The sequence below is a fragment of the Mus caroli genome, unplaced genomic scaffold (genome assembly GCF_978045245.1).
Source record: "Mus caroli unplaced genomic scaffold, Mus_caroli_1 scaffold_14, whole genome shotgun sequence".
In the NCBI taxonomy this organism is placed as follows: Eukaryota; Metazoa; Chordata; class Mammalia; order Rodentia; family Muridae; genus Mus; species Mus caroli.
In genome coordinates this window covers 53,782,417-53,794,924 of record NW_028227269.1, presented here as the reverse complement: position 1 = coordinate 53,794,924, position 12,508 = coordinate 53,782,417, and the positions used below count along the sequence as shown (strand labels likewise).

At 38.6% G+C, this 12,508-nt stretch overlaps 1 protein-coding gene across 5 annotated transcripts in view; it reads left to right on the top strand.

Moving 5' to 3' along the window:
• Positions 1 to 12,508, top strand: part of Ralgapa1 (Ral GTPase activating protein catalytic subunit alpha 1) — a 209,045-nt gene that overhangs the window by 159,229 nt on the left and 37,308 nt on the right. For all 5 annotated transcript variants that reach the window (XM_085830378.1, XM_021179389.3, XM_029484805.2 and 2 more), the window contains one exon: positions 2,121 to 2,276. In XM_085830378.1, the coding sequence (XP_085686504.1) occupies positions 2,121 to 2,276 (156 nt within the window). The remainder of the gene's footprint in view (positions 1 to 2,120; positions 2,277 to 12,508) is intronic.

The following is a 12,508-nucleotide window of genomic DNA, read 5'->3' as shown; positions in this document are numbered from 1 at the left end:
AGAGGCATGCATCATAGGTTTCTCAGGTTAGAGTCCATGGCTCGTGGGACACAGTATGCCTTCACTTCCCTAGAAACCTAGGCACTCCCCCAGGCAGTGAAGGGTTGAGGCTGCAGTGTATTCTCTGTGTGTTTCCTTAGAAGTCAAGGGACCGTGGAAGCTTCACAAGACAATTGGTCTCAAACATTAGTTTTGTGTGCCCTGCATAATTTGCAAGCATCATTGTATCCTGGCAACTGCAATTGTATTGATCCTGGCAATTGCCAATATATTGTTCCTGATAAGGGTATAAAAAGTCTGATTGCTTTCAGTAAGAATTGCCACAGCCTCGGTCTTGCTATGGCCCCTCTCTGCCTGCAGCCTGGTTAGTTCTGCAGTGGGCCATATCAGGTGACCTTGGCCTGGTGAGTAAGTGCAGGTGCTTGCAGGAAGACAGTTTTGTGAATAAATACGAAGTATCTACTTGATTGTTCTGTGAGTTGATGTTGTTTTAACTTTACCCCAAGTCCTTTCAGATTTGATTTTTTTCCTCTGACCTTAGTGTCCCAAGCCTTTATAGTTTACTGTTAATACCTAGTTACCTAACACAAGGTTCACAGCAAACAGTAGTTGATTTCTTTCTTAATTAATTAGCTCCTACTAATTAGAGACCCTTAAATACTATTTTAAAAACATATTGGGGTGAGCAAATCACCCTAATAAAGTTATCTCTTTATAATACCCAATAAAATGTAAATAGTTTTCTCTCAGGCCATGGATAGTGGCACATGCCTCTGATCCCAGCACGTGGGAAGTGGAGACAGGAGATCAGGGATTAGAGTCCACCCTAGGCTAGGTGAGACCCAGTATCAAACAAAATGAAACAGTTGTCATGCTCTATTACTTAGAAAATATTAATAGCAAGACATAAAAGTTTATACCTGTTTAGTAAAAGCTTATATTTTTTTGTGAATCCTTTCAATTTAAAGTTGGTAGAATCTGTGCGTGTGGGTTCCATAGATACAGAGAGCCAGCTGTAATGCTAGATTTAATATTGGCTGATAGTATATAAAAGACTCACTCCTTTTCTCCGCTTTATTGAAAATTTATTTTGTTTTCACATAATATACTCTGCTTATGGTTTCCCTTCTCTCGACTTCTTTCCCACATCCCCGCCCATTCGGATCACCCCTTTCCATCTTTCACTAAAAAACTGGTGTCTAGAGGATAATAACACAATGAAATACAATAAAACAAAACTATCACCTCAGAATAAGACTAAACAGAAGGAAAAGAGCCTAAGAGAGGGCACAAGAAACAGAACAGACCTACTCATTCACACACTCAGGAATACCATAAAAATACAAAACTAGAAGCTATAATATATATATGCAAAGGACCTGTAGGGTAAAACAGGAATATAATATAATATAAATGCAATAACATTTTTAATTTTTTTTTAAATGGAAAAAATGAAAATGTCCTGATGTGACATCCTGAGGCAAGGAATGACCACAGATGTCTTTGAGTTTGTTTTCCCGTAGCCATCTACTTCTGGGCATGCAATCTATCCTTAAGAGTAGCTTGTTTCCCAGTGAGACTTTTCTTGGAGAAAACTACATTTTAATTTGTAAGTGGTTATCAATTGGAGATTGATTCTGAGTTAGGGATGGGGGTACGTGTCCATTTCTTTTAGCTCTAGGACCCCATCTAGTTCAGGCCCTGTGCATGCTGCCTCGGTCTCTGTGAGTTGATATGTGGGTCAGTCTTACTGATTTAGAAGACCTTGTTTTCTTGGTGTCCACTGGCTCTTACACTCTTTCTCCCTTCTCTTCTGTGGGGTTCACTGAGGCTTGAGGGGAGAGATGTGATGGAGACAACCTACTTAGGTCTGAGTGTTCGGATGTCTCTCACTCTCTGCACGTAGTCCGACAGTGGATCTCTATTTGTTCCCATGTGCTGCAGGAGGAAGCTTCTCTAATGGTACCTGAGCAAGGCACTGATCTTAGAATATAACAGAATGAAAACTTTACTCCTCATGGTTTTCTAAAGTGAATCTTGTTCTCTTTCAACAGTGTTTCTAAGGTGGTGGTGTTGATGATGGTGGTGATGATGTTTATGTAGTTCTTCACTGATTGTAGGTAAACCTTACAAACCATTGTGGCTTCATGGGAGGACTTCAGAAGAACAGAAGCACTGGACTGACCACTCCGTATTTTGCTACCTCGACAGTAGAAGTAATATTTCATGTATCTACAAGAATGCCTTCTGACTCTGATGACTCTCTGACCAAAAAAGTAAGTGCTGAGGGGAAAAATGTTTAATTAAAGCCTATTAGTTAAGGAAATCAGTGTGTAAAATACTAGCATCCAGTTGGTGGAGCCCTGCTGGTAGGTGAAGAGTTTGTTGCTTTAACCAATGCCATCTTCAAAACCAGGATTGTTGTGTAGTAAGTTGGGTTTTTCTTTAATAAACAACAATGATACGATATTGTAGGTTACAGTCTCACTATTGAACCAACCCTTTTTAACATTAAATTCCTAGATTTGTTAACCTATAAACCTGCTATTTTGTATCTTTAGGCCTTTCTCCCTGACTTCATCAACTGAATTATTATTTTTGGTATAGTTTGTTGTTGTTGTTGTTGTTCATTTGTTACATGTCACTTGTTTTCTGTTTGTTTATTTGTAGGCATAGTTTTGCTGTGCAGCTCAAACTGTCCCTGAATTCATGTTCCTATTGCCCCGTCTCTTGAGTAGTGGGATTATAGGTGTATATCAAAACAAACCTGGCTTTTATTATAGTTTATGTATTGGATTTTTTAAAAGTCTGCATATAAGTGAATTCGTGTTTTCACTGTTTGGATTGTTTTACTTAGTATAATTTCCTTCCGGTTCTTCCATGTTGTAGCAAAGGTTAGAACTTTCGTTTTTAAAACTAATCAATATTTCATCACATACACATATATCACATTTCCTTTATCCATTGTCATGAATGGATATTGTCCTGGTTTCATTTCTGTTGTGATAAGACTTAGGGAAGAGTCTATTTTAGTTCACAATTCCAAGTTACAGTCCATCATTGTGGGAAGGCAAGGCAGGAACTTCAAATATTATCCACAATAAAGAACAGAGATCAGTGAATACACACTTGCTCACCCACTGGCTAGTTTCTGCTTAGCTTAATTTCTCCAGACTTAGACAAGGGTTCTTCATTCTTAGGGAATGAAGCCTCCCAAAGTAGGCTAGACCTTCCCACATGAATTTATTTAATTAAGAAAAATTTCACACAGACATGCCCACAGGTCAACCCAATGCAGAAAATCCTTTACTGAGACTCTTTTCCCAGATAATTATAGATTGTGTCAAGTTGATAATTAAAACTAGCTATCACAGATTATAGAATGTTTCCATTTACTAGTTATGAATATTCCTTTATGATATCTTAGCCTAGTTCACTTTGTCACATACCGTACAGTCATTTGAAAAGAAAGCATCTATTGAGGAATTGGCTAGATCAGATTACCCTGTGAACATGTCCTTGGAAGAGACAGTCCTTATTATTAACTGATTCAGGAGGGCCCAGCCCAGTCTGGGCAGCACTCTCCTAGGCAGGTGGTTTTGGGGTGACTGCCTCATTTTTACCCACGGCAGGCCATAGATACTAATCAGCTCTCGCCTTCTGTCTTGGAACTAGCAGTCAGTCAATAGTCTAGACTGCAAGTAAATCATAAGACCCCCATTTCAGAAGAGCTCTCACCCCGTGCCCATGGGAAAGGAATGTGTCACACAGAGAACAAGAAGAATCAGCAGACAAGCTTCAGGTTTTGCTGAGTTCCCCCCACTTCACCCATTAACATTAGTCTTATTCTTAGTCCAGTGACATTTCTGCAGTGCTTTATGGCTGTTCCATGATGTCTCCATATGAACCCAAAGGACTATGTTCAGAGAGTGTCTGATTAGCCAGACACACAGGGGTTCCCAGAGAATGGCAGTGCCAGAAACAGCATGGAAGCTCCACACCCCTTCTTCATCTCTTACCCCGTACATTTGTAGTGTCTAATCTCGATGGTCAGCTTCATTTGATTTAGAGAGGCATTTAACTATGGAAGGAAGACTTGACCCCTCCCCAGATGTGGATCATTCTCTAAGCTGCAGTTTCTGACTGGAAAAAAAAAACAAAACAAAACAGGAAGCCAATTAAGTGCTGGTGTTTCTTTCTCTCTGCTTTCTGATCAGCGCTGAGGATCAAATCTCTCCCACCACTGTTTCTTTCCTGTTGTAATAGACTGTATTTTTCTGAACTAGAAACCAAATGGAACCTTCCCATAAGCTGCTCTCTCTCAAGTATTTGGTCAAATGAAAGTAACTAGTACAGCAGTGGTTCTCTACCTTCCTAATGCTGCTACCCTTTCATACAGTTCCTCATGTGGTGACACCCAAACATACAATTATTATATTGCTACTTCACAACTGTAATTTTTCTATTATTATGAATCATAATATAAATATCTGATATACAGGATATCTGATATATAACCCCAAAGGAATCAATACCCACAGGTTGAGAACACTGTAACATAATATCTCTTATTCTGTATTCTCTATGATAAACCAGTGACTATATTCTGGATTTTGTGATCAGTTAAGCACATTTGTTGACCCCCAAAGAATAAGGTTTTGAGAACTTCAATTTATAGTTAGTGTCAGAAGCACAAATAAGACAACAGGCTTGTGGTTGGCTTTTGAAGACTAGCAGGCTTGGAACTTGGTTATTTAATACTATCTCCAGATAGAACTGACTGGAGGACACCCAGCTGTTCTCTGGTGATTGAGAATTGCTTGCATAGGCACCACTCACCCCTCGTGTCAGAACCCGTTACTGAGTGAGAGGATAGGAAGACCTCATTCAGGATTATGTTTTCAGACATACTTGTAGTTTTGTAATATAATTTCAGGTCAGAGAGTGTGACACAACTGTTTTTCATTCTCTGCTTTGGACATTAAGGTTGTTTGTAGTTCTGTATGAATTACAGGATTCATTTTGACATTTCTCAAGAAAGCTATAGTAATTTTGGTAAGGATTAGCAAAATCAGTATTGTTTTGAGTAATATTGCTATTTTAACCATATCAGTTCTGTGAATCAATGAACACAATGTATCTTTCTATTTGTTCATCCCTTGGTTTCTTCATATGTGCTGGCTGTTCCTGAACACACAGCTTTGTCCAGTGAGCAGATGAACTTATTCCTCAGTTCATTTTCTCTCACACATGTCCTCCCCTCTCCTCCCAAGTTACTTTCTGCCTCTAAAATTTACCAATTCTAGAATAAGTAGAGGCATATAATATTTATCGTTTTGTACTGTCTTGTTTAGCCAGATATTTTAAGGTTTTATGCATGTCATGTCATAGCACGTATTAGAATTTCATTCTTTTATATGACCAGATATCTAATTGTATGTACGACATTTAATCTGCATATCTGTTAGTAGACATTTGGATTGCTTCCACCTCTTGTTATTTGAATAATACTGCAGTGAACATTGGCATTCTGTTTAGATGCTGGTTTTTAATTCATTTGGCTATATACATATATTGTTGGGTTCTGTACACACTGTATGTAGAACTGTCTGAAGATGTGCGGTATCAGTTGTACCACTTTCCATCCATGTCAAGCACGCACAGTGGTCTCAGCCTTTCCACACCACCATCAACACTTGTTAGGGGGAAAAAAAACCTACAGACATTCTAATAGGTACAAAGTGGTTATTTTGCTTGGATTTTTTGAGGCATAATTTAGCTGTCTATTCCAGACTTTTTCTTGAATTTACTGTGCAGCACACACTCATAGTCCCCCTGCCTCTCCCTTCTCACCACCATGCCTGTCCCAAAGTGGCTTTTTCTCTAATAGCAGGTAATAGTGAACATCTTCTTCTCATGCATACACTGACCACTTGTTTATCCACTTTGGAGAAATGTCTATCCAAGTCCTTTACTCCTTTGTTTGTTATTTTTCTTGTGTTGTTATAGAATTTATACATTGTAGATATTAATCCCTTGTCTAGTATATGATTAATCAATATTGACTCAAATTTAATTGTTTTTGCTACCTCTGCTTTTAATATCAATCCAAGAACCCATTGCCAAATTCACTGTCATGAAGATACATGTCTCTATTTTGTTGTGAGAGCTTTACCTATAGCATTTACGTTTTCTCTTCACACTGAGCTACTTGTAGTGTATGGAGTGTGATACAGAATTGCACATAAGTGCCCAGTCTTTTCATCACTCTTTCTAGAGACACTGCTATCTTCTAGTTCACTAGTCTAAGTCTGTCCTTATACCAGTTGCATACTGTTTTGATGGCTATTGTATTACATTTTGACTCAGGAAATATAAATTCTCCAGCTTTTGTTTAAAATTGCTTTGGCTTTGAACATCTCTTAAAGACTCCATATAAAAGCTTTAGAATGGGTTTTCTATTTTTGCCAAATCTACTGGCATTGTTCTTCTTCTTTTTTTTTTTTTTTTTTTTTTTTTTCGTTTTTCGAGACAGGGTTTCTCTGTGTAGCCCTGGCTGTCCTGGAACTCACTCTGTAGACCAGGCTGGCCTCGAACTCAGAAATCCTCCTGCCTCTGCCTCCCAAGTGCTGGGATTAAAGGCGTGTGCCACCACGCCCGGCGGCATTGTTCTTCTATCTTTTTAAATTATCAAATACAAAGAGCTTACTTATGATGTTTTTATACTTATAAAATGTATTTTGGTCATCTTCACTCCCTCTGTTACATTGCTAGGATTTTGATGGGAATATATTGAATCTGTAGATAGTGTCAGGTAGAATTAACATTGTGCCTTTGGGGGTTTTATTGCATTTCAGAATGTATTTTGTATGTGTGTGGGCTGTGCACTTGTCATGGCACACATGTGGGGTCATTGAGAACCAGCTCTTACCTTTCCATCATATGCTTCCAGGGGTGCGGCTCAGGCTGTCAGGCTCAGCAACAGGGCTCTTACCCACTGAGCTGTCTTTCTAGCCTGTTTTGGTTTTTATTAAAGTGATGTTTTATGTTTGTTTGGTTGGTTGGTGGGAGTGGGAAATGTGCACATGCTTGCATGTATGTCGCGGTACATATGCAGGTTGGTGGACAACTTGGAGTCAGTTTTTTCCTTCCACCATATGGATTCTTGATGTTGAACTCAGGTTGTCAAGTGGCCAGTCTTAGCAACAGGTATATGGTTATAGTTTTAAAACTTTTATAATACATGCATTTGCCTTGCTGTTAAAATAAATATTGTTAGAGAAATGCCCAGCCTAAATTAGCTTTTTTAGTTAAAGCAATTTTAGTTTGTCTGTCATAAAATCCAACAGAAAGAAGGTATATGATCTCATGAATCAGTATTGCTACTTTAAACCTCCTTTTCATAGAAATCAAAAACAAAACTTCCTCACCTTGCCATAGACTCATTTTCCCTCATGTTAGTTTTATTGTATTCCCTCGTGTAGCCAGACATGTTAGTTTTATTGTAATATCTCTTTCTTTCTAGCAGGTTAAATGTTTAAACTTAATCATAGAAGCCAGTTGTCTTACACCAGTTCTTCGTAATAAAAAATCACTTTCTGTATTGGTATTTTTTCTCCTGAATTTAATAAATTCCACATTAGTGGTAATAAGTTGAGGCCTCGAACATGTCCTATTACAAATGAACAATCGGATTTCATTAGGTTGTCCCCCCTGTCCTTTGTACATATATCTTCAGGTGTGTTAATCCATTCAGTAGACACATTAATGAGCACTGGCTGCAGTGTAATATTGGAGAAAGTAAAGCTCGTTGACCTCAACATGGAGTTTAATCCCTCTAATTAAATTAGATAGTGGCAGTCAGTATAAAGAAATAGCCATGCCTCTGGCAAGCTAGAATTATTTATGATCCTGGTTCTATGTTTTAAACTTGGTAGGGGAAAAGTCACTTATATATATTTTATAAAAACTAAAACATTCTGGCTTTTTATTTTAAATATGTGGTGGTTTTTAAAATTCTTTTCCTTTTATTTCCTCAGAATGAGAAGTTAATATTTCTGGGTCTATTGAAGTGTAGCATTGTTTCATGAAGTGAAAGTTTCTCAAAGCTCCAGATAATAGCAGCAGAATTTTTGTAACATGGACTATATATTTTGAACAAATTAGCTATTCATTCTAGTAAAGTCTCTCTTAGAAATATTATGCCACTGTATCAAAAATTATGATATAACCCTGTCGAAGCCTTCTATTCTATAAATTATTTCTCCCTGAGAAAGATTGATGGAAAATGGTTAAAAATAATTTCCACTTAACTGACTGTATTCACCCCTAAAAATCAAAAGTGCTGCAAGCATTGGTGTAAAGTGTTGAGAGCAGCCTCTCTCATCTTCTCCGTCTCCTTGTTGCGGCCACTTGCGGATACTCTGCTTCCAAGGTAGCTGAATCATCCTTTTAGGAGTTTGATGAAGATCAAGTTGAGATAATTGTAAAAGACTTAGTTGGACTCTCTAGGCTATCTTTCATTTCCTGAACCCCCAAAAGAGGAAGAAGAAGTACTCTGCTGTTTAAGTCCTTTTCCTTTGAAATACTATTAGTGTAATGGACAGCAGGTCATGTCTTAAAACTTGATCACAATAGTTTCTGAAATAAATGGGTTGTAAAGACTCTACTTGGTCCAATTTTTACATCAAATCTATTTTTATCTTAATTTTAAAACAAAATTAGCATGTGAGAGACTTCCCAAAGAACTATAAGCTAAATATAATCTGAAAAATTAATTTTAAAACTATATGGGATAATAACAAAAAGGTTTTATTATTTTATTAAAAGTGGGTTTTATAATATAATTAATTAATGGATTTTATGGAATTGTCATAGTTTGCTTTCTGTCACTGTCCATTATTAAAAGCAATATGGAGGGTAGGGTTTATTTGGCTTATATGACCCAATTACAGCCCATCATTGAGAGAAGCCAGGCCAAGAACTCAAGCAGAAGCAGAGGCAGGAACCATGTTGGAATTCTACTTAGTGACTTGCTCCTCATGGCTTCCTTGGCTTGCTTTTACACACACACACACAACTCAAGACCAGCCTGCCCAAGGGTGACAGTATCCATAGTGGGCTGGGCTCTCCCATATCAATTATTACTCAAGACAGTGCCCCACAGGCATGCATGCCTACAAGCAGTCAGATGGCCGCATTTTCTCAGCTGCTGTTCCCTCTTTCAGATGACCCAAGCTTATGTCACATTGTCAAAAACTAACAAACACAAAAATTCTACTTGTAGTTTCAGATCAAAATATAATAACTAATGTTACAAATTCTATTTAATGTCACAATCTACCCACAGCCCCAACTTTTTAAAGTGTATTCCTGGTGGCAAAGATAGAGGATGGAAATACTGTCAGTGGTTGCATGCCAGCTTGTCTCACCACCATGCACAAGTTGATGTGGACGGGATAGCTGTAGCTTCTCTTTGTACACAGAGTAAGATGTAACCCCAGTGTTCCTGTGTGCTTTGCTCCCCTTTCTACTTATCCTAGATCACTGCCGCTGTCATTTCTTACTGACTTACTAACCTGCCTCCACTATCTTAACCTTACCAAATTAAGGTTAATCACATATCCGAGACTCTGGATACTGAAGTGTTTAATTAGGCTGCATTTTTTTCTTCAAGCTTCTTTATTCTCACACTTCTGTGACATTTTCACAGTAAGATCTTTCCAAATCATTGTAGCTAAAGAACCCCCTATACTCAAGGACACTATCACTTTGCCCTAAACTGCCTTTTTAAATCTGTGTGGTGTATGCACACATATGTGTGTGCACACTGGCAGTGCCTAGCACATGCACATAGACATCAGAAAACAACCTCAGACTATCAGTCCTCACCTCCTTCCTCATACAGCAGAGGACTGCAGGGTCTGTGTTCAGTCAGAGAAGATGCACCTAACCCTCAAGAGACTGGAGGCCCCAGGGAGTTTAGAGGTCTGGGGGTGGGGTGGCGAGTGGGCACATCCTCATGGAGACAGTGGGGCAGGGAGGAGGTATGGGATGTGGAACAGTAGGAGGGTGGACCAGGAGGGGAATAAAATCTGGAGAATTAATTAATTTATTAATTAATTAAAAAAAAGAAAAGACAGGGTCTCTCAGTTTGCTGCCGTGTATACCTGGCTAGCTGGCTGGCCAGCACCTGCCATTCCTAGGTTCTGGGGATCTAGACTCATGACCTCTTGCTCATATGTCAAACACTACTCACCAAGTCATCTCCTTACCCCAGTAGTCTTTTCTTTATAGCACTTATCACTGTGCAAAGTTATGTCTGCTTATTTTTATTATGTAAATTTCTTCATATATGTTAATACTGTTCTTCCTTCTCTAACTCCTCAGATCCTTCCCACCTCCCTATCTACCCAGCTTCATGTTCTTTCAATGTCAAAAAAAAAAACCAACCAAAAATTAAAGAACAATAAAACAAAAACAAACAAAACAAAATAAACACACACACATAAACAGAAGAGCCATGGAGTTCATTCTATGTAGCCAACTATTCATGGCAGTGGAGTGTATCCTGAAGTGTGGTTGATATACCCAGTATCACTCCATTGGAGAAAACTGGCTTTCCTTTTCTCAGAAGGATCAATGCCACAATTTGCTTGTTCTTTATATATTTATTTGACTCCCTACCAGTGGATATGACTGTGCCAGCTCCCCACATACACACATTAGAATATCAAGGTCACGAGGACAAAGACTGTGTTTGCTATTGTATTTCTAGAACCTAGAACTAAGCCTATTTGCATTTAATGAATGAAAAAGTTACTAAAGCTATCATAGCCTCAAACTGAAAGAACTACCAATATATATTATTATAATGATTGGTATAGCATATTTAGATAAATGTCATAATTACTTATGCTTCTATAGTATGTATTTGTGTAATGTTAGAATATAATTTCCATTATATTCATTCTGTCAATTTTATAATAGCCAGCAATATTACTATATTACAATATTACTATATTACTTATACTAAAGCATAGAACTATGTACTCTGTTCCCATTGCTTTTAAGAATTTTTTTTCTTCTTGGGGCCAGAAAGATGGCTCTGTGGATAAGAGCACTTGATGCTCTTCCAAAGGACTGGAATTTGGTTCCAAGTACCCATGTCAGGTGGCCCACTACTGTTCCAGCTCTAGTGCCCCTGGCTTCATGAACTCATACATGTGATTTAAAATAATAAAAAGTTAATCTTAAGAAAAAGAAACCTTCTTTGGCCGTTGGTTGTTTTGTTGTTTTGGTTTGGTTGAGACAGGGTTTCTCTGTGTAGCCCTTGCTGTCCTGGAACTCACTCTGTAGACCAGGCTGACCTTAAACTCTGCCTCCCAAGTGCTGGGATTAAAGACATGTGCCATCACACTGGGGTAGAAGAAACTTTTCTTAATTAATAATAATGACCCAAGTTGCAAATGAGGGTATGAAAATGTGGACTATAAAATTATATATCATACTCAGGATACTGAGCGAGGAAGATTGCCTGCAATGTGTTCATTTTGAGGCCAGCATGGGCTATAGTGAAACCGGATCTCTATAGGCAAGTGAAATGCAACACTCAGACTTGCAACAGTCAGAATCCTGTTGGAATTTCTTCATAGGTACTGTTTCTGCTTCCACTTTTAGTTTAGATATTAACTTGTATGTGACTTCAGCTTTTAGTGCAAGTGCCGTTATAGGTTGTATCCTTTGCTATTTGGATTCAGAGAAGTGTTTGGAACCTTGTATGTATCTTATTTACAGTCTGCTTGGTTATTTTACTGTGTCTTTTTCACAGAACCCAAAGCTTTGAGGTCAGAGGTCATATCTATCAATCTCCTAGGCGCATCTGCTAAAGCTAGTGCAGTGCATCCAGACAGCTCTCAGTGTGTAATAAAGAAAGCCGGTAGATGGAACGGAAGGGGGGATTAAAATAGAATTCATGAACTAGTTTAAATACTCAATGTAATATCTAACCTAGTGCAGCTGTAGAGATGAAAAGTACAAACAAAAATAACACCTTTTTAAAATGAAGTGTCTGTTAGAGGTGCAGTGAGGAAGCCAGTAGTAGAATCAGAGAGTACTCTAACTTTGATCAAGAGAGTATAATCAGTTGATACCTGCTTTTTAAGTCAGAGACAAGCTTTTTTTTTTCCTTTTTTTTAGTTACCTCCTTTCCCTGTTTCTCTTCCGTAAACTCCCTACCCCACTCCCCTCCCCCTGATTCTATGAGGGTGTTCCCCCACCCACCCACTCCCACCTCACCACCCTAGCAATCCTCTACACTGGGGCATTGAGCCTCCCATTGATGCCAGACAAGGCCATTCTCTGCTACATATGCAACTGGAATCATGGGTCCCTCCATGTGTACTCTTTGGTTGGTGGTTTAGTCCCTGGGAGATCTGAGGGGGTCTGGTTGGTTCTTCCTGTGGGGTTGCAACCCCCATCAGCTCCTTCAGTCCTTTCTGTAACTCCT